This window comes from Myxocyprinus asiaticus, chromosome 10 (assembly GCF_019703515.2).
Source record: "Myxocyprinus asiaticus isolate MX2 ecotype Aquarium Trade chromosome 10, UBuf_Myxa_2, whole genome shotgun sequence".
In the NCBI taxonomy this organism is placed as follows: domain Eukaryota; kingdom Metazoa; phylum Chordata; class Actinopteri; order Cypriniformes; family Catostomidae; genus Myxocyprinus; species Myxocyprinus asiaticus.
Window position 1 is genome coordinate 6,843,850 of NC_059353.1, and position 23,823 is coordinate 6,867,672.

General features: G+C 36.0%; 1 protein-coding gene across 1 annotated transcript in view; it reads right to left on the reverse strand.

The window, feature by feature from the left end:
* Positions 1 to 23,823, reverse strand: part of LOC127447412 (dual 3',5'-cyclic-AMP and -GMP phosphodiesterase 11A) — a 141,496-nt gene that overhangs the window by 30,152 nt on the left and 87,521 nt on the right. Inside the window, exons 6-10 of the mRNA XM_051709284.1 lie at positions 16,584 to 16,716; positions 13,084 to 13,159; positions 11,532 to 11,599; positions 10,001 to 10,093; positions 6,177 to 6,227 (exon numbers count right to left, since the gene is read on the reverse strand). Coding sequence (XP_051565244.1) covers positions 6,177 to 6,227; positions 10,001 to 10,093; positions 11,532 to 11,599; positions 13,084 to 13,159; positions 16,584 to 16,716 — 421 coding nt within the window. The remainder of the gene's footprint in view (positions 1 to 6,176; positions 6,228 to 10,000; positions 10,094 to 11,531; positions 11,600 to 13,083; positions 13,160 to 16,583; positions 16,717 to 23,823) is intronic.

The window sequence follows — 23,823 nt, forward strand, 5'->3', positions numbered from 1 at the left end:
GTGTGGCTTGGGAGGCACTTAAGGTGGTTCTTAGGGGTCGGATCATACAGTATGCATCAAAAAAATCAAAAGCACGAGAACTTGTGGAGTTGGAATAGAATATTAAAATTACAGAGGCAGAACTGAAGCGCCGAATGTCGTCTGATGGCCTCAGAGAATTGACCCGATTGAAATACATATATAATACTATTTTGTCACGGGAGGTGGAGTTTTGGTTATTTAGGGCAAGACAGTCATATTTTGAGTCGGGGTACAAAGCAAGGAAGCTTTTGGCTAGATATATAAAGCAAAGAGAGTCTTTTTCTACCATTCCCTCAGTGAAATCTGCTTGTGGTGAAATTTTTACCTCAGCCATTTATATTAATAATGCTTTTAAAGAATTCTATCTTGATCTTTATAGTTCCACGTCTTCGTCTACTGATGAAGATATTAGAAACTTTGTGGAATCATTAGATCTCCCTAAACTGATGACTGAGCAAAACAATTCTGAGACTCTGAGATAACCTTGGAGGAGCTTGGCGAGTTAATTAAGGCCTTGCCTACAGGCAAGGCTCCGGGGCCAGATGGCTTTGCCGCTGAATTTTATAGATCTTATGCTTCAAAACTGGCTCCACTTTTGTTAGAGGTTTATACGGCATCATTAAAGAATGGAAAGCTTCTGCCAACCATGTCACAAGCCAGGATCAGTCTGATTCTTAAAAAGGACAAAGATCCAAGCGAGTGTAAGAGTTACCGTCCAATTTCCCTGATCCAGCTAGACATTAAAATTTAGTTTGATATGGTAGAATGGGGTTATCTTTTTAAGATTTTGGAAATGTATGGGTTTGGGAATACTTTTATTGAATGGATTAAGTTACTTTATAGACACCCGGAAGCGGCAGTACAAACAAATGGATTAATTTCAGATTATTTTACTCTAGATAGGGGCACCCGGCAGGATTGCCCTCATTCCCCATTATTGTTCTGTCTGGCCCTGGGACCATTAGCAGCCGCAATAAGAAAAGAGGATGATTTTCCAGGGGTGATGGCATGAGGCGTGGCGCATAAGCTTCTACTTTACGTAGATGATATTTTATTATTCATCTCTGACCCTACTAGATCTAAGCCTTGCCTCCACAGAATTATTAATTCCTTTTCTAAATTCTCAGGATACAGAGTTAATTGGTCTAAATCTGAAGCTTTGACTCTGACACCGTACTGCCCGATAACGGCTTTTCAGCCGGGCGCCTTCCAGTGGCCCAAACAGGGCATTAAGTATTTGGGTATTTTATTTCCAGCAAATTTGTGTGATCTAGTTAGAGTTAATTTTGACCCTTTAATAAAAAGTTTGCGAGCGATGTGGGCAGGTGGGCTTCATTACATTTATCGATGATTGGGAAGCTTAATGTTATTAAAATGAATTGTATTCCAAAATTTAACTACCTGCTACAGTCACTCCCTATAGATGTCCCCCTCTCTTATTTCAAGCAATTTGATAACATAGCGAAGTCCTTCATTTGGAATGGTAAACGTCCCAGATTACATTTCAGTAAACTGCATAGGCCGATTGATAAAGGTGGGCTAGGCCTACCCAAGAATTTGTTTTATTATTATGCGCTTGGTCTCAGACATTTGGCTCATTGGTCGCTTCCACCTGAGAGAGCCCCTCCCTGGTTTTGTATTGAACAGGAAGTTCTTGCCCCTATTTCGCCATTGCAAAGCCTTTCTATCAAACTAATCGGAGAAGTTAAGTTACACCCCGTTATCTCGCATTTACACTCGGTATGGACAAAATTGTCCAGAGTGTTTAATTCAAACATTTATTTAAATGTTGCCTCAAGCTTATGGCTTAACCCCAAATTATTTATTAATAAGTCCCCTTTCTGTTGGTCAGAGTGGATTGTGATGGGGGTTACTACACTCAGTGACCTATATGAGAGTGGAGTGTTGAGATCCTTTGAAAATCTGGTTCAACATTTTGGGATCCCCAGATCTCAGTTTTATAGGTATTTACAGCTGCAACACCTGCTCTGTACTATTTGTGGGAGTAGCATACACCCCCCAAAAGTGGCAGATACTCTGGGAGTGGTGATTACTGCTTTTGGAAAAGGTCATGAGGCATCAGTGTATTACTCCCTGCTAATTCAGAGTCTGGGGGATGGAGCATCACCTTCCCTCAAGAGATTATGGGAGAAAGATTTAAACTTGGTATTGGAGGTGGGAGAGTAGGCTAGGATTCTAAAAAACATCAGGTCTGCATCTAGAGATGTAAGGGTGCACCTTAAGCAATTCAAGATTTTACATCGATTATATTGGACCCCCTCTAGATTGTATAGGCTTGGTCTTAAAGACACACCCACCTGCTGGCGATAACCTATGTCTTTTGGTGGTGTGTTAAGATCCAGGAGTTCTGGTTGAAAGTTCAGAGTCTTGTATGTGATGTATTGGGAACTCGGCTTTCATTTTGCCCCAGACTCTGTATTTTGGGCGATGGGGTGGTCATTGACGTTGAGAATAAGCACATAAAGAGTTGGGTCCTAACTAGCGCCATGATCGCCAGACAGGTTATTTTAAGGGGTTGGAGGTCAGCTGGAGTGCCCTCATTTCATGAGTGGTGCTTGGAGATGGGGAGGGTGGCGGCCTTTGAAGAAGGGTTGTATAGAAGGCTGGGCAATCTAGGGTTATTTAATAGGAAATGGGGCAGATATTTGGCCATTTTTGAAGGCTCTCTGGGAGGGGTAGTTGAGAGGGATCTCTAGTTTATATGTGTGTGTGCAATTTGATTGTTTTTTGAAAGTATACTTTTTATGCTTTTTTTGTTTGTTTTTGGGTTTTTTTGTGTTTTTTAAAATATTTATGACCACTGGCGTGAGTGTTTGTGTCAGGGGGTGGGGGGCGGGATGTTCGGGGGGAAAGGTTTAATTTTATATAATTTGATTCCGCATTTTCTGTTATGTTTATTTAATTTGTTGAATGGAATCAATAAAATTGTTAATAATAAAAACAAAGGCTTGGGGCAAAAAAGATGCTGAAAGTGACAAAAATGGCTCAGATATTTTAAATCTGGGGGCAAAAAATGGCCTAGTAGTGCAGTCCTCTGTTTAGTTTTTATCTGTTATCTAACATTTGATGTATTTCATAACATTCTGTTCTAGGCCAATCTTGTGATGTGTTTAGTCACTGCAATGACCTATACAGTGTCTGTCAGATATCTGTATTTGTTGTCTCAGAGACAAGTGTTACATTACATTTACATTTACATTATTCATTTGGCAGATGCTTTTATCCAAAGCGACTTACAAAAGAGGAAAACATAAGCGAATCATCTTAGGAGACAGTGGTATGAAAAGTGCTGTATTACAAAGTATCACTAGCATCATAATAGCATTCAAAACAGAATAAAGTGCAACAGGAATTTTTTTTTTTTTTTTTAATGACTGGTTAAGTGCTCATGGAACAGATGTGTTTTTAGTCGTTTTTTTGAAGACAAAGTGAGTCAGCTTCACGGATGGAGTTGGTACGATGAAGCTGAAAGTCCGGGAAAGTGTTTTGGTGCCTCTTTGCGTTGGTACAACAAGGCGACATTCCTTAGCCGACCGCAGGCTTCTAGTGGGCACGTAGCTCTGCATAAATGATTTTAGGTATGCTGGAGCAGACCCAGTGACTGTTCTGTATGTCAGCATCAGCGCCTTGAATTTGATACGTGCATCAACCGGCAGCCAGTGTTGCTGAATGTGTAGCTAATAAGATGTGAAAGAAGCTAATATCAGCTCTGAAAACACTTAAAGGAATAGTTCACCCAAAAAGGATAATTCTCTTATCATTAACTCACCCTTATGTCATCTCAAACACATTTGATTTTCTTTCTTCTTTGGAAGACAAACAATTTTTTTTTGAAGAATAGATTATGTGTTATTGTCCATACAATACAAGTCAATGGGGTTCAACACTCAAGTGGTTTAATCCATGTCTTCTGAAGTAATCTAATCGGTTTGGGGTGAGAAACAGACCACAAATTTCACCATAAATCTTGACATATGCAATCTCTCTGTCGTGACTTGAAGTTTGATGTCAGCAAATGTCAAGATTTAATTAAAAAAAGGAGTTAGGTTTTGGTCTGTTCTCACCTAAAACTCATCGTATCGCTTCAGAAGACAAGGATTAAACCACTCGAGTCATTTGGATTAAATTTATGCTGCCTTTATTTCCTTTTTGGAGCTTGAAACTTTTGATCCCCATTGACTTGCATTGTATGGCAATAACACAAAATATATTCTTCATAAAATAATTTGTTTGTGTTTCACAGTAGAAAGTCCCACAAGTCTGAGATGGCATAAGGTGAGTAAACGATAAGCAAATTATCATTCCTTTAATGTGAAGAAAAAAGGCACAGTAATTTAATCCTAGAAGCAGTAAGTTAATTAAAAGTGGTGGTAAACTTTAAAAATGTGTATAATCTACAGTTACATAGGGCCATGATTGTCCAGATTGAGAATGCACAGTATTTTCATTCATCAATTCAAATGTACAGTATTTAGCATAAATGGATAAATGCTGTTTATTAAATGGTAAGAAAATAAATGAAGTGCTGACAGGGACACTTGCATATTTGAGTAGTATATACAGTGATGAGCAAAAACATTATGACCACTCACAGGTGAAGCGAATAACGTTGATCATCTTCTAACAAGGCCACATGTCAAAGTCTGGGTAGATTCAATGATAAGCGAACAATCAGTTCTCGTAGTCAGTGTGTTGAATGCAGGAGAAATGGGCAGGACTAAAGACCTGAGTGACATTGACAAGACAACTGGGTCAGAGGGGTCATCTCTAAAACTGCAAGTCTTGTGGGGTGCTCCCGGTCAGCAATGGTGAATACCTACTGACAGTGGTCCGAGGGGGGACAAACCACAAACCAGCGACAGGGTGTTGGGCGCCCAAGGCTCATTGCACAAGGGCAAAGAAGGCTATCCCATCTGGTCCAGACCAACAGAAGGTCTACTGTGGCACAAGTCACAGAAAATGATAATTATGGTTACAGGAGGAATATATCACAACACACAGTGCATCGCACCCTGCTGAGTATGGGGCTGCGTAGCTGCGGACTTGTCCCACGCCCACCGTCGAAAGCGCCTACAATGGGCACACGAGCGTTGGAACTGGACTTTGGAGCAGTGGAAGAAGGTCGCCTGGTCCGATGAGTCCCGTTTTCTTTTACATCACGTGGATGGCCATGTATGTGTGTGCCATGGATGCACTGTGGGAAGATGACAAGCCGGTGGAGGGAGTATGATGCTCTGGGCAATGTTCTGATGGGAAACCCTGGGTCTGGCCATTCATGTGGACATCAATTTGACACCTACCTAAACATCATTGCAGACCAGGTACACCCCTTCATGGCAATGGTATTCACTGATGGAAGTGACCTCTTTCAGCAGGATAATGCGCCCTTCTACACTGCACACATTGTTCAGGAAAGGTTTGAGGAACATGAAAAAGAGTTCAAGGTGTTGCCCTGACCTCCAAATTCCCCAGATCTCAATCCGATTAAGCATCAACAAGTCCGATCCACAGCGGCTCCACCTCGCAACTTACAGAACTTGAAGGAACTTCTGCTAATGTCTTGGTGCAAAATACCATAGGACACCTTCATGAGTCTTGTAGAGTTCATGCCTCGGTGTGTCAGCACTGTTTGGCGGCACGTGGAGGACCAACAGCATATTAGATCATAATGTTTTGGCTCATCAGTGTATATACTGTATATTATGTAATATTCCTGTATTTGGCTTTCAGCAATGGATTCTTGTATTCTTGCAAACATGTCGGTACTTTTAAATGAAGTGCTATAAAAGCTCCCAGCAAAATCCAGTTAACACATTTTAAAAATAACATTTCACAGGAAAGTTGACACATAAAAATGTGTCATTTCACGGCTAGAAAAAATGGACAAAACTCCACAGAGACGATATCAATAATGCACAAACACTGATGAGATATTGAATAGCTTTGTTCTGAATTAAATATACTGCACACACATTCAGACCAACAGTACATACTGAAGCGTTTATATAATCATGAATCAAGGGATTTAATTATTGACAAGCTTCTGTTGTTTTAACTACTACTAAAATATAACATTTAGCTGTATGTTAAAATATAATCTTCTCTAAGCAATTTAATGGTGTATTAATCTTTACCTTGAACTTATCCACTTCAGTCTTTGAGCAAGTAGCATGATATGACAGCACCTATGGAAAACACAAATCAGATTAATCATTAAATCATAAATCATTAAAGATCTCTACGTGCAGTTACACAATTCTGATATCTAACAGGCTGAATTGAATTTGTATAGACCAAAACCAAGATACTACAACTCACTCATGGCAGCCTTCTGGTTTCTGATGGTGTGCCCTTTCTTAAAATACATTATAAAACTACATACATTTTACTGTCATCTCCATTCTTAACTCAGTCGAGCAGGTTTTCTATCAGGTCATATTATAAACATGTCTATGTTTACACTGTTAAACTGACATTTTTAAAGAACAGAGTTCTTAATCACTCTGCATTAATAATATATCATTTCAATTCTGCTATAATATGCAGTTGCTGGTCGATTACAATATGTACTATTGTACCACTGTACTGTAGCTACTTTTGGAACTTGGCACTGAAATACTGCAGATATTGCTAGCTTTTGTATGACAAATTGCTTGTTCTGTTCCTCATCTGTAAATCACCTTGGGTAAAAGCATCTGCTAAAGGATGTACTGTACCTGACAATATCCCGCTAAACTATTTTTTTTTATATATATATAAATATGGGCAGATTAAAAAAAAAAAAATTAAAAAAAAATAAAAAGAGGAGAACATTCTACTGTTGTACAAAAGAAACTCAATTTACTTTTATTACTGGTATTTGCTTATTTGTAGACATACAACAGCCCTCTCAGTCTTAGGCAGGATGCATACATTTCCTGTCAACACACCAACATCTGTTGCTATCTGATTACACATAAATAATCAGTTACTTTGTTTAAATGAAGTTGTCTGATTCAAGGTGATTTTAGATCCTAACAGGTGAGTATTTATCTGTGTTTTTTATTGTGCACTCAGTAATTTTTTCCTCATTAAAAAAGTTGAACTCCTAAAGACATGAATTGTAATTTTGCAATATATGTAGGAAATCATGAGCACTCACATTAAAATGAAGACTCCAGTCATATCAGTAACCTTATAAAAGCTGTTTATTCTACATGGAGAGGGTCCACACATGGGGGCTGCCATGTTAGAATCACATGACCAGCTGAATACTACTCACATAATCTCAGTAACCGTACTGTTATTGGACACTTTCACTCATTGATTAAAGTAATCATGGCTGACTAATTACATTTCTACAATGACATCTGAAAATGAAAACAAGTGATTTTAAATGATACTGCATCCAATCTGCTAGGTATCAGTGTAAGTCCAAGATGACACAAAGACTAAAGTTACTGAGTGCACCTTTAAGGAATACTCTGGGTTAATACAAATTAAACTCAATTCACAGACTCTGATTATCACAAAATTATTTTCGACTTGTCCCTCTGTCAATACAGTACAATACAACCTACTACATTTTATATATACTATTTTATTGTATAATGTGTATATTGTGTGTATTGTATACTGTACATTGTATGTTATTATTTGTATATTGTGTTGTGTGTAATTATGTGTATATTAGATTTTTAATTGTGTTGTGTTAATCTGATGTTTATTGTAAAGTGGTATATGTCTCATCACTTTCACAACTACTATGTTGCTCAGAACTGCACCCAAGAATTTCACACACTATTGTACTTGTGTATATGGCTGTATGACAAGTGATTTTGATTTGATATGATTTGACTTTAAAAAAAGACAAAATATCTTATCACAGTTACAGTGAGGCACTTAAAAATGAAGGGAATGGGGCCAATACATAAACATTAAAAGTGAAGCCACAAGATGCAAACATTACACATTAACATGATTTTAGTGTCATATTTCTTACTAACTTGTGTAGAGTTATATTCAATATTACAACTTCATTGCCATGACAGCAAAGTCCTGTAATCCTGGTACTGGATATATGGTAACTTTACACAGACAAGGTTAGTAAGCAATTTTAATCACACTAAAATCATGTTAATGTCAGGCTAGAGGATGACTCGGAGAGCTGGAGTGAACCCAAATGCTGGGACATTAATGAAGACAGCACAGATAAAAAACAATCCACAAAAAGTATGAATAACACAAATGAATACAAGCTGTAATATAACTACATTAGAGAAGAACACTGGCAAGGCTAGAATACAATTAAACACTACAGGAATGAGTAGTGCAGTCTGTACATGTCCAAGATAAGATTAGACACTGAGTGTTCAAACCTGAGGGTTTATATGGAGTCCTTGATTGCCATGGGATTGGAGGCAGGTGCAGATGATAACAACTTAATGACATCATTAGAATGTGGGAGAACTAGAACAGATGATAGCTGGTGCTGAAGAGGCCGATGGGGGTGCGAGAGTTAACATGCATATTGTTTATGCCCTGTGGCTATACTTTTGACGTGTATTTTAGCGTGTATGGACTGGCCCCATTGACTTCCATTGTAAATGCATCACTGTAACCCCCCCTTTTTACTTTATAAAAAAAAAAAAAAAAATGTAACAAAATAATTGTTTTATGGTAATCAACATTATGCAACAAATGCTGCTGATTGAGCTTAACTTGTATTGAACCTGGAATATTCTTTAAAGGAGTAATTCCCTAACATTTTCCCCTGAAGTCCACTTATAGTGTTACTCAAGGTTTCTTTCACCATGATCATTGTCCATTTGAGAAAGTCAAACTCTCTCTAACCTTCTATCCTTCTATCCCAATTCAACAGCTGTTTTTGCTACTGTACATTTGAGACTTCTATAAGTATATGGTCTCTGTTATGATTGGCCAATCTATGTGAAATGTACAATGTTTGTAAAATCACAGATATGAAGATTCACAATCCATTTTTGCAGTCCTTTTTGCATAAATAGTCTGGAGGGACTGTCATGATCACTTAAAGGGATAGTTCACCCCAAAATGAAAATTCTCTCATCATTTTCTCACCCTCATGCCATCCCAGATGAGTTTGAATTTCTTTCTTCTGCTGAACACAAATAAAGATTTTTAGAAGAATTTTTCAGCTCTGTCGGTCCTTTCAATTAAGGTGAATGGTGGCCAGAACTGGAGTCATATGGATTACTTTTATGCTGCTTTTATCTGCTTTTTGGACCTTCAGATTTCTGGCCACAATTCACTTGCATTGAAAGGACCAACAGAACTGATATTCTTCTAAAAATCTTTGTGTTCTGCAGAAGAAACAAAGTCATACACATCTGGGATGGAATGAGGGTGAGTAAATAATGAGAGAATTTTTGGGTGAACTATCCCTTTAAATACATGTGTATCACAGAGAGAGAGAGAGAGAGAGAGAGAGAGAGAGAGAGAGAGAGAGAGAGAGAGAGAGAGAGAGAGAGAGAGAGAAAGTTGGTTTGTGGGATGATTGAGTGTCACATTTACTCTGAGTCAGTAGAAGAGATCCCCCGGCTCCTACATTCAGCTCCATCCCTTAACAGGAACTAGGTCAATATTCAACCAATCAGACACTCCCATCTTATATTCCATCTTGACTTGTGTCGAACCATCCCACCAAACACAATGCACAGTGCTGTACACCTACTGACCTTTTTTACAACCAACAATAATTTATTTCCATTCCATACAAAGAATGCAAAAAGAGGAGGAGTTCAAGGAACTATGCAGTGCCAGACCCACCCGGTCTGTTTGATGGACACGTCTGGCCTATGTATGTGAAACACACATATTTCTAATCTAACCTCCCAACAATTACAAATGGCCACATAAACACTCTAATAATTTAGAAATATCCTGCCAATCACAGGCTCTGACTGTGTGTACACTATGTGTATATTTTGTAGAGACATACATCGAGAGCGACAGACTGTTTGGCCCAGGACTTCTTCACTTGGTCGTACATTATGGTATTATTGATTCCCAGTCCACAGAATATCACAAATGCCTGAAGAGAAAGAGTAAAAGAACAAGAGTAAATGAAAAGTGTGAAAGACAGGGACATAAGGGTGATTCTCACGAAACCTGTCAAAAAAAAAAAAAAAAAAAAGAAAATGCCCAGGTCCTATTTTACTCCAAAATCAAAACAAACAAATAAGAAATTATATTTTAAATATGGAAAACTAAGCCTATTTAAGGCCATTATGATTGTTTACATTGTGACATTTTTATGACGCTTAAACACATTTTACCCCCAAATTCTTAAAACAATGCAAAAAAAAAAAAAAAAGAAAAAGAAAAAAAAGGTCATTATGATTAATATATAATTTATTTAGAAACGTATGAATAAATTGTTTTTATATATCATAGTAGTATTCCCTTGGTACTGCCTTTCATTATTGCTGATTTTCATAAAAAAAAATTGTGCAACAATCTTTTTTACTGCAATACAGTATAAAATGACTGTGTTACGGTAATGAGAATTGGTGGGAAAAATGGGCTTAAGTGTCATGAAAATAATGTCACATTGCAAAAAATATTAATGGTCCTAAATTAGGGCTGTCAATCAATTACATTTTTATTCAATATTCAGATCAATATTTTCCAAAATAGGCCCACAAATGAAGATGATTCAATATATAATAATTAAAATAATTATAAATATAATAATTCAGATAGGCCTAACGCATATAATAAATATAATAATTCACACAATGATGATATGATAAAGATATTACATTATTGAGACAGACAATTAAAACATTGATTAGACCAAACAAAAAGTGGCTTTAGTCAATATATTGTTTAGTTTATTTCCATACTGTATCTTTAAATAGAAGCTTTTCACTTGCCTAGATTCCACAACAATCCAATTTGCAATTGAGTTTGTTAGCCTGTAGACTTAGGCTGTTCTCACAGGATGCATTCTTGTGTTTTGTCTATACATGCATCTGATGGATGCTTCTGGAGTGTTTTACTGTGGTCGCATTTTACTGGTTTTGAAAAATGCTGTGTTTTAGAGCTCTGTCAAGTTAAATGTAGTTTGAATGTCTCGAGACCCCTGCACTCTGCTCCATCCAGCTGTATTTGATCAGATATTGGTTTGTTGCCTGTACAGCTGGAGTTGCCCTGACTGCCCCCCGCCGACTGCGTAAGGTGGTATTTCAAGCTTGAATTGCTCGATTTGTAGAAAAAGTGGCTCATAACAGAATTTATGTATGATCAGGCATGATTAAATTATTTTCTACATAATTAATCGCACTGAATCAACACATTAAAACAACAGCCTTATCCTAAATATAGGCTTTGTTTTCTTTATGAAAAATACAATTTCATATTTTTTTGTATAGATTTTGGGTTAAATATGACGGATTGCAAAAGAATCACTTACAGTATATTATGTTAAAAGGACACTGTACCCAGCATTTCTAAAAAATATATCATACCTCAAACAGCCTCTGATCTGCATCATCAAATGGTTTTCCATCTAACCTGTTCAATACTTGAGCTACACCTGCAACAAATACACATGAAGAGAGTAAAATTGTGTCTTGTTTTACACACAATTCAAGTCACGACCATTTTCACGACCAGAAAATTCGTAACAATTTTGGAAATGCAGACTGATCTCACTGTAAATTCAGCTAAAGTAGGTCAAATGTTCTGCTACTGAAATCGATCTATGCTTACTGAAATTTGAATCACTGCCCCCCGTGGCTGAAGCTGGAAGTGTTGTTGAACATATGGGCATGTGTGAGCTCCATTTTCCAGGTGAAATAACCACAGAGTGGTGCCAAAATTGAGCTGTATATTTACATGATGTAATACAGTCAACAGGAATGCATATTTTATTAACTCTACCCCCAAACCCAAATCCCAACCCTAAACCTAACCATCAGTGGAGTAAAAATTAAATTTTAGGGGGAAAATGCAACCTCTGAATCACACTGATTATATTAACAAAATAACTTCCTTGTTCCCATAGGATCAGAACTCGTGTCTCTAAGGCTGCTTGCCAGGGATATTTTGTCGTTGGGCTATTTATTCAGCGAGAAGGGTCTATCCCTAAAATAAATACAGCTATTTTGCTTTTTTAATTCAGTCCAAAAAGGAGATGCTAAAAATTGTGGTTGATTTTGGCTGTTCAGAATGGAATACTAGCTTACCAATTACTGCATACTGCACAGTATGCACTAAATACTGCCAACAGATTTTTAAATATAGTATAATGTGAAAAAATGTGTAATAAAATATTAAGTACTGTATGTATATACATTAAATGTATGTCAGTGCACAGTCTATGTACTGCATATTAAACATTAGTAATATGTAGAATTCCATTTTTAACATACAGCTTTTTTTTTTTTTTTAGAGCATTTGTTAAAATATTTTCTTTGTGGACAGAAGGTTTTAAATGAATGCACTCAAACCAGAGATTTAGATGTTTTCTCTCCCCATGGTGCTGACATTTCTCGCACTGGCTTTAGACACGTGATTTGAGTTCAGAATCTGATCTGTTTTTGAAATTTGACAGAGACAAAACCAAAAAATACTCTGAAACCCTCTGAAATACTCTATACACACATATAAAGAAAGCACAAGACAGGGGGAGAGAGGAATCTTTCTGAATGAACACATCCTTGACTCCGTTTCTACTGCCTGTTTTGTGCTCATAATGACTTTCGGTCTCTGACAGTCCTCCCACACACACACACACACATATTCGCCCACGCACACTGCACAGAGCAAAAGATCACACACATACACACACACACACACACACACACACACACACACACACACACACACACACACACACACAGGTTTGTCATATGTTAATTCAGTTAGACAGAAAGTCTAACCAGCAGCACTAACAATAATACAACTCAAAGAGCAGAAAAACAGCAGCATCACACACACCACACAATACAGGTTTTGAGTAAATTATGACAACATTTTAATCTTTAGGTGAACTATTCCTTTAACTGTATAACTTACCTATGATTTGGTGGTTACTGTTCCAGATGGGGACGCACAGGACTGATCTAATGTGGAAGCCTGAGAACTGATCTGCCTAAAGAAATTCAAAACACTTATTCACCCTACCATAAAAACAAATGAAGATGCTCTGAATGATAACTTCAAAGGAGAAGTGAGCGAAAATATGAGATCATAATCTGAAGACATTGTGTTATATAATGCTGTGATCTTGACATTTACATGCATAGGTGAATTACGGACTGGGCCAATGGGGCCAGTGCCCAGGGGCCCTTGACTACCAGGGGCCTGGGGAGGCCCATCAACTTTGAAAACAAATGTTTGTATATGCTTAAATATGTGGGCCTCACAGTTTATACAAGGCCCCCTTAACAGGGCCCTGTGACTATGAGGGCCCTTAGCCCCAGGAGGGCCCCCAGCCCTCTTATAGGATTCTTTTGACTTTCTGTTTCCAATTAAATTTTTTGAGCCACTCTTTAATGTTATAACACCACCTGGTGAAAGTTTCCATGCTCTTCTGGAAGTAGAAGACCTTGTAAAATAATTTCCAAAATAGCTACCTTCATATTTTGATGCACTCAACTTTTTATTTGAAATCTTTGCTGATTTTGATAAAGCAAAATTAGCAATAACGTTTCTATTGTTACTGATATTTCAAAAGAAATATTTACTGAATTCAAGCAACATGTGCTTATTATTTTATAGAAAAATAGGTTTAAACAGGTTTAAAAAGTATATGTTAGGTTATATGTTAGGCTTTATATGGTTAAGCTTTATTCAGTGTATAAATGGACTGTCGAACAAAAACATTTATTATACTATTCATTGCTATATCTGCATGTTTGCCCTACATTACAAAAAATAACTTGGCTTATTACTGATTAAACTAGATACATAAAGTTTTTTGAGACAAACTATAATGTTGATCTGACAAAACCATGTCTGTAAGTTTAAAATAGTTTTAAATTCTTGAAGTTAGAAATTTTTTACAGGTTTAACAGTAAGAAAGAAAGAAAGAAAGAAGAGAGCATCTTACAGCAGATTAAAGGGCTTGTAAGTTTTGACAGCTGAAGTTTGAAAAAACAGTCTAAAACAGTCAGTGTTATGTAGTCTAGGGGATTTTTGGACACTTTGAAAAGGCTTAAATGATGCCTTAGCAGGGCTTTTCGATGGAAGAATATGACCAAATGACCACTATTTTTAAGCCCGACACCTTTCCGCTCTTCGAAGCTCTCACAATGGAGAGTAAAGTCTTTGAAGGAAATAGAGTGTAGGGATGATCACTTCTGAATGGAACGCAACCCATCATTCAGATGAGTTAGAAAATATATAGCACCGCGAGCCAGAACTGCCTGAACTCTTTGCCAAATTTCACCAAACCCTTGATAGATACTGTAGGAGCCTACTGTATTTGTTAAATTCATCAATATTTAAAGTGTTTGATCAAGTTAAAATATTTCATAATTTATTTCAGCTCCTTTAAATAAATGCATTTGTATGCATAATTTGTAGTATTTACACTGAGTTTACATTTTGTATAACAAATGTTAAAATGGTACTGTCTCTTTAAGTACAGTGGCTGTTCAGCAAACATGTTTCAGTTGATCGGTTTATTTACCATATCCGTGCTGTGTGTTTGAATTAATCTGACTGTAAATAACAGAACAGGTATTAAAAGAGACTTAAATCAATGAAAACAGCTTGTGTAGATCTCAACTTTAAAAGATAATTGACAGAGGGCCCTAAAAGTAAATTGGCCCCGGGGCCCTTGCTAGTCATAATCCGCCCCAGTTTACATGAGACATATAACAGCTGACAGAGGTTAAAGGTCATTTACAGAGCAGAAATCTAAGGGAGTTTCTTTCACTTTCTTCAATGTTCAAAACAATATCAATCTAAACAAAATGTGAAATAAACACGGACCATAACAATATTTAATATGTGGAACTGATTTGATAATGTTTCAAAAATTATGTCCCACAGAGAGAGAGAAAAAAAAAATCAAGTTAAAGGAATGTTCCGGATTCAGTACAAGTTAAGCTCAATCGACAGCATTTGTGGCATAATGTTGATTACCACAAAAAACTATTTCGACTTGTCTCTCCTTTTCTTAAAAAAAAAACAAAAATCGAGGTTACAATGAGGCACAACTGAAGTGGACAATTTTTGGAGGGTTTAAACAGAACGTGAAGCTTATAATTTTATAAAAGCACATACATTAATTCTTCTGTTAAAACTTGTGTATTATTTGAGCTGTAAAGTTGTTTAAATTGCAATTTTTACAGATGTTTTAGGGTTTGTTGACATTACATCGTCATGGTAACAAAGTTGTAAAATTGGCTATAACTTTACACAGAAAGGTTTATAAGTGATTTTATCACATTTAAATCATGTTTACACATATCCTTTATGTCTTGTGGTTATACTTTTGAAAAAAAAAAAAAAAAAAAAAGAGTATTTGAACGTTACAAAATTGGCCCCATTCATTTCCACTGTAAGTGCCTCACTGTAACCTCAATTTTTGAATTTAAAAAAAATTTAAGAAAAGGAGGAACGAGTCTAAATTCATGTTTGTGCTAATCAACATTATGCCACAAATATTGTTGATTGAGCTTAACTTATATTGAACCCAGAACATTCCTTTAAATATCACATTTGAAAAGAGTATTTTTGAGAGTAATTTCCAGGTCTGTGTAGATACTGTAGTCTTTCTAAAAAATAAACTATAGTATTTGTTATTAAAAAACTAATAGTCTAAACACATTTAGAAAACTTTCACTGCAACTCTCACAGTTCTTATGAAAATAAAGTCTAATAGATACACCCTAATGGACTTAATATGAATCTGTAACATTTCGGTCATAAAACATGATACATTTTAGTAAAGGGGTGATGATGTGTATACTGAAAAGTCTTATAATTTATATTGGTACATGCCACAGTTTTGTATCCCCATTTTACTCGTCAGTGCTGTTTATAATGTCGAGGCTGTCTAGCCATTTGAGATGTCTGACTTCCTTAAAAGTGCTGTAATGTAGAACAATCTGTGTAAAATTTCATACATTTCATACAAAAGTTGCATACGTTTTATGATCTGTGCCACAATATCAAGGGAGGCCTGGTTGAATCTAGCATGTGATTAGCTCTGCACTATCTATCTCTGGAGCGCACATGATGATAAAGCGTGGCTAATGAGGGAAGCCCAGCTGATGCACGTGTAAATGGTCCAGCTCGAGTTTTCATGAGTTTTAGAAAGAAAAAAGAACAAAATGACATAAATCTCCTGTGAAGCATGTAAATACACAGTTGGACATTGATAGAAGAGAAATTTAAAAAACTAGTGAAAGTGTTAAAGAATGTTTTAATTAGACTATCAAGACTAGACATCAACAGTGCTAAAAGTGCCCAAAGTTCCAGAAACGCCCATAAATTTGATATATGAATGTTACATATAAATGTTCATAAAATTCATTAATTCATCCATAGTTTATTGATCTTACTTCAGCATCAAAGCGTGGGTCTTGGTAGGCATCGCTGATATTTACAGGCAGTCCAGTAGAGGCGACAAGCTCAGCGATACTGTTATTAATCAGCCAATCAGAATAGGATGATTTTTCCAAGCTGTCCTTGAAGCTGTAAACAAGACAAACAGGAAGTGACACATACAAACACAAGAACTGCTCTGTGTCTGAACAGGAGGTATTTACACCTCTGTTTTTAAAAGTTGCTAAAACAGCTCGTTCAATCTGACACGAGAGCAAAGCTGTCAGTTTAAAAAAAAAAAATTTTTTTATTGCTTTAATCAATATGACATGACAGTCAAACCAACTGAAAGCATAAGAAATAAACTAAAAGAAAATAATAATAATAATAATAATAATAATAATAAAATACTTACAAAAAGGTATATCGACAATATACAGAATACAAAAGACTATAGATTATACAATATACAATGTAACATTAACATTAAGATTCAAAAGGGGATATTCAAGGCTTTATAAAAGTTAATACTCTTTAGCGCTTTACTGTTTTTACTCCTGTTAACATTCTATTTTGAAGTGTGTGAAATTTTGTTTCTGTGATGACCTTTTACATTTATGAATAAAACAATTCCATAAATCAAAAATAAATTTATAATATACCATGCTTTATGTTCAATTTTACTATCAAAATAAAACAAAACAAAACATCCTCTTTCCTACTGTCAGTAGGTAAGTGTTGTTACTCATTCCACATGTTATGAGGTCAGCCAATCATAACAGATGCACCATTAAAGGTACAGTTGCAAAAACAGCCTATTTAATTCCAAGAGTCAGAAAGAGGGTGGAAAATGGTCCTTTAAAGTCTAAATTAAGCATTCATTTCCATAATGTGATTTCCAAGTGAAACAGAATATTTAACAAGAAAAAAAAACTTTATTTCATTAATTTATTGCATGCACTTTGTGCTGTTGTTTCTATATTACAAGCAGTTGGAGGCAAGGAAAACTTCAGAGGGTGTTTGGGTGATGTCAGCAAAAAAGGAAAGTAATTTGAAATAGGAAAGAAACCTTGACTACCATTGTAAGTGAACTTAAAGCTGAGGTGTGTGATTTCTGCGCTACTAGCGCCAAACGGAATTGCAAAAAGAAATAGTTTGTTTTCAAACAGCTTTCTGAATATGCCCCCTGTCTGCTGTTGATCGAACAAAAAGATAGTCCCGCCACCAACTCACACCATTGTGTTACCATTGTATCAATGTTATTGTGTCAGTATGAACGGGTTGCTCAAAACAAACAGAGGGTTTTTTTTATAGCACCACAGAGACCAAGTGTTTACATTTATAGAGAAAATAAACCTACATATGCCTTAAGGGGGTTGCACACTGGACATGTCTGGCAGATGACATGGCGCATTCTAAAATTCAAAACAATTATTTTCTGTGAATGTACACACACCACCACCGCCATTCAGCATCTGTCGACAATGCCCAACTACGACTCTGGAGGCTGCTCAAATTTCTGCCGTGCCACAGAGCGACGTGGCATGGCGCCTCTCGTCCCGTGTGCAACCGCCTTTACTTATAGCTGTCTCTGCATATTAAGCTGGGATAGAAGAAATATTTTAACTGAAAACATTCACACTTAAGCTTTAAGGGGAAAAAATTAACTTAAGCTCGGACCAAGCAATTGAGGGGCCGCTCACACACCAGTCTCATAAACAAGGTGTCATCATAGCAACATTTTTCTATCACCATGAAAACATCATGGACAGAACAGTCTCTCCTCAGTTCAGACGATTCTGTCACAGGCTCTGCAACCTTCGGATATTATTGTATGTTTAACTGCAATATGTTTCTTATACTTAGAAATACATGATTTTACTTACATTATACTAACAAATAGTATATTAGATTCCCTGACTCAACCCATTCCTAAACCTATCCACCTATCAACAATATGTAACAGAAAGGTACATTTAATCACAATTAGTTTAGTTCCATTACTCTATTGTCCAGATATTTTGAGCACCTAACCCCACCCCTACGCCTAAACCTCACCCATTCTCAACAATATTAAAGACCAAACAAGCAGTTACAAGTACAGTCACAATAAATAAATAAATTAAAAAATACAAAAAAGCATTATAAAAGTAGTCCAAATGACTAATGCTACATTTAAAGTCCTCCAAAGTCACACAATAGCTCTGTGTGAGTGAAACTTAAAGGAATATTCCAGGTTCAATACAAGTTAAGCTCAATTAACTTGTATTGTTACGTTTAAAATATCAAGGGCAGCATTTTGGTGGTGCAGACAAAAAGTGATGCTTTGTAATAAGTGTTGGTTCTTGCATTCAAAAAGTGGAATGGAGCAGAATGCATGTCTCGAGACCCACTTCTAAAAAATTAATCTGCCTTAAAAACACTGTAGCTCATGGCGCGAAACACTAAATTATTGAATAAAACTGATTAAAAAAAAAAAAGTGCCACGCATTGCAACAGCCAAAAATGTCTGTCTAGTGCATGTTTATATAGACCAACAATTATAGCGCAGCAGAACGCAGGAACACATCCTGTATGAACGGCCCCTTAGATATCGTCTTGGCCAGAAAAGGCCTCACATGCTCCTCCAGCCCACATGCTGAGCGGCAGCTCTTCGCAATGTCAGTCCCTCTCCAGTAATTTACAGCTAACCGACTTTCTCTGCATTTTAATAAGGCTCCACGGAGCCCACAAAAGCAACGAGAAGGTAACGCTCCAACTCTCATAAACGCCCACGTGTAGCAGAGAGTTAGTCCTGATGTAGCCTTGCCATCTCTCTCTCTCTTTTAATCTCTTTCACGTGGTACATTTAAGTCTCTTGTGCTGTGGGCTAAGAGAGTCTGATCAAACATATTCTCTCATGCTCGAGATCACTCTCCAAAGATCACACATGATAAGCGCTGCTGATGTCTGAGAGAGGAAGAGCTCGAATCAAAAAGATAAATTAGTGAGACTGTGTGAAAGAACAGGTGTTGTGTCTGTGTATATGTAAGTGCATGAGATGTGGCGTTTGCATGAGTGTGTCTGGGAGAGCAATGGAGACGCATCTCTCTGCTGTTTTGCTCCAAGCTGTTTTAGAACGCAACAGAGGACAAATAATTTTTACATACAGTAATTGTTCCAGCGGTACCTAAAGAGAACCCAAAATCCCAGATGAAATTAACTAAATAACAGACATAACGTCCCTGTGAAGGACAGGCATATTTCTCAGTCCTCCAATTCCAAAGTCAAACACTCTATCAGGTGAGCTAGCTCACAAGTTAATTACATTGGAATAAGTGTGTAAATATAGGTGGGTCTGTAATACAAACGTTAAAATATTTCGTTTTTTGAAATGATGCGTTATAGTATAATGATATCATAACATTACAGTGTGTGAGTAATAGAACGAAAACTAAGTGTTTATAAATCATAATTAGCCGTTGTACTCGTGATTTGTGTGAAAGTGTATAAAACACACAGTTGTTGTAGCACCTCTAGTGTTAATTTCACCAGGAAACATTTACATTTACTTAAAAAAAAAAAAAAAAAAAAAACTTTTAAAAGTAGGTTTAATTATACTTTTGACTATTTCTCAAGTAAATTTCTTAATTTATTTTTTTTACTTTTACTTCATTACAAAATTCCTTTCGCAACATTACTGGTTTCAGTTTAATAAGTGTTAATAAATGTGTATTTTATTGAGAGAATTCTGAATGGGAACTTTCCGACATGGAAACTTTATAGCTGCGCTTTGTCACTCGAGTCCAGCAAAGCATTAGCAGCAAATGCTCCAAATAAACACTTTTTTTCACAAGAATAGTTACGTTATGCAATGCCTTCATTGCACACCCAAACAAGCAACCCTTGTGCATCAATTTAAAAAAGTTACTCAGAGGTCCTTAGAGGACAAAAATGTCCACACCAAAAAACTGCCATAATAATATTATATTATTATTATTATTATTTTCCACTTTCAGTGAGTACATTTTTTAACCAACATCAGTCCTGATCATAACTACCAAATATTCATTCATTTTCAGGATTTTAACCCTTTAAATGTCAGTTTGTTTATATAATGAAAAAAAAAAAAAGAATTATTTTCAATATACTAAATGCTAAGAGAAATTTTTTTTAATTTATTTTTTTATTATCACATTCTGGAATATGCCAATGATTAGCAACAACATTGATTTTGATGCATTGTTATTTTTTTGCGCAGTATCAGATTTAAAAAGAAAATCTCACTCAGTACCTAAGAGGACAAAAATGTCTGTGTCAAAAAACTGCCATAAAAAATATTGTATATTAAAGTTATTTTCCACTTTCATTGACTTTTTGACCAACTGATCATAACTACCAAATATTCACTGTAAACTGTAAATGCAGCCTAAGCAGACAGCGACACTCTACGTGAACAGCGCCTCTGCGTTTGATGGGTGTGGTGTGTTTTTTTTAAGGACAACAGAGAACAAGCTCCAAACTAAAATAAGCCCAAACGCACTTCTAAGCACAGAGATAAGGTGCCTTTGAACTTTTCTGTGTACATAATTATCTAAACTCTTTTGTCACTGTATATACTGTAAGCCACAGAATATACTGAACTAAGAATCCATGCAGGACTTCAAAAAGTTGTGAAATAGCGTCAGTTGGCGTTAATAATGCATGGTCTTGCTTTGATTCATAATTCATAATATATAATATAATACATAATAATATAATTTGGCCTGTGAGACATTGTTTACATTATATACTGTTATAATTACTAGGACCGTTTCAAAACTTTTCTTCTAATTGTCAGACCCGACCAAATATGTCAAGCCTCCTTAAAGTGATAGTTCACCCATAAATGAATATTCTTCATCATTTATACTCGCTCTTATTTTTCCAAACCCATGTGACTTTTGGTTTTCTCTAGAACCGAAAACAAGGTGTTAGGTAGAATGTTGACAGACTTTCAAAATATAAAGTGAATGGTAAATGATGCTAACAGTTTGTCTAACATCTCCTTAACTGTGTTCCATGGAAGAAAGTCACATGGGTTTAGAATATGAGGTTGAATAAATGATAACATTATTTTCATCTTTGAGCTATCACTGTAACAGAGGGTATAAAGGATGACATAGGCACATGATTCATGCATGCAAGGTGTTAATAATAATCAGATTAGAAGTAACTAACTTGCTACTTGAGTATTCTTTTAATTGGATACTTTCTTACTCTTACTTAAGTAATTATTAACATTAACAGTTTTACTTCTAATTGAGTAATTAATTTTTAAAAGTATTAGTACACTTACTTGAGTAATGTTTTTGGCTGCTCAACTCACTTTTGCACATGACGGTGTCACATGACATATATTTTCAAACACATTTATATAAATATCAAGACCTACAGTATATGTAATATTCTGAAAAGTAAAAGAATGTCTACATACTGTACAACTGTGCATGTGCATGTAACTGTGCATGTGCATGTGCATGTAACCACATCGCATTTGAGGTGTGAAAAGGTAATTCGTCCTGAATACGTCCTGGACCATATCGAAGCACCACCCCTCACCTGTCAATCAACTGCTGCACTAAAACTAATTAGAGTTTTAACTTTGCCAGTTATGTGCGGCTTTAACCCTAGAATGCATGACTCAAAAAACCTGCATGAAGAGGGTCAAATTTTTATTTTATTTTTTTCTTCCAAGAAAAGGTATCCTATTTACATCTTTATCTTCAAGAATTTAAGAATACGTTTGTTCACAACGGTTTTAATGTTTATTTGTTCACTTTTAATGTTATAAAATTAAAAGATAAAATTCAGTATTTTTTCAAATAATTTCAACTTTTCCTGAACCAACTCTTTCTGAGCCTTTATCACAAACACATTCAAAACATCTAATAGTGCAGACAGCTTTCTCAACTGGAATGTTCTAAACAACTAAACAATATTTTGTCACAATGACAGTCATCTCCAGCACAACCTGGTCTGTAGTCCGGATCATCATCATCTGAGTACTCTGATTTTGACTCCAAAGCCATTATGGGCGACTCATTGAACATGTCCAAAGCCTCCTCTGCATTACATGCGAGCATGTTTTGCTAATAGTTAACTTGCTAATAGTTTGCTTGCTAGCTGATTTAGAATATTTGAATGTCTATGCTTCAAAATCTTACATATACAGTATATGTGCTAGCTACCTAAACATTAGCTCTGGTAGTTTAGTAGCTAGCTGATTTAAAATATCTTTTAAAAGATCTGAAATCAGAGCTTCAAAATGTAAATGTAAAAGTTGAAAAAAAAAAAAAAATGTTGAAAAAAATACCATGTTAAGTCAAAATTCCATAGGAAATGCATATGGGTCATTTTGACCTCCTTTAGGCAGTCTTGGTAGTGATAGAAAGATTTAATTTTTTCTGAAAATATGACCAAGAAATATGAAAATGACATTGGTAAGGGTCACAAACAAGATTTTTGAGGCTTTAATGGAATTGTATCATATTTTTATTGATAAAATCTTCCAAACATCAGACCCCTTCGGGTCAATTTGACCCCCTTTTTGCAATCTAGTGTTAAAAGGAAATAACCATCTGAAAAATCTGAAAAAGCTAATAAATATGTAAGCAGGAGAACTTCACAGATCTTCTTCAGTGTGTCTGATATGCAGTGGCACAGATGAGAAATGCAGTGACACAGATGAGAAGCACACACATTTGAAACTCTGCTAACCAGGGTTGGGGAGTAAAGGAATACATGTAACAGTGTTATGTATTTAAAATACAAATTATGAGTAACTGTATTCCACTATGGCTACAATTTAAATATTTGGTAATCAGAATACAGTTACTTTCAAAAAGTATTTTGGTAACTGAAGAGACTACTTTGCATTTTATTGTCATTTTGTTCATTTTATATTTAGTCTATTTAGTTGGAAAACATTTATGCTTTTGAGTGAAGCAATCTGAGGAGCATTTGAACAGCTGGTAAAGTGGATTGTGTTAACTGATGTGTTACATTAATACAAGCAGACAGAGGTCACTCTCATACTGTTATGAGTGAAAATTAATTCCTTACATTTTATATAGCACTTTTCTAGGCACACAAATCCCTTTACATAGTATCGAGGGAATCTCCTCAACCACCACCAGTGTGCAGCATCCACCTGGATGATGCGACAGCAGCCATAGTGCACCAGTACGCTCACCACACAACAGCTATTGATGGAGAGGAGAGTAGACTGATGTAGCC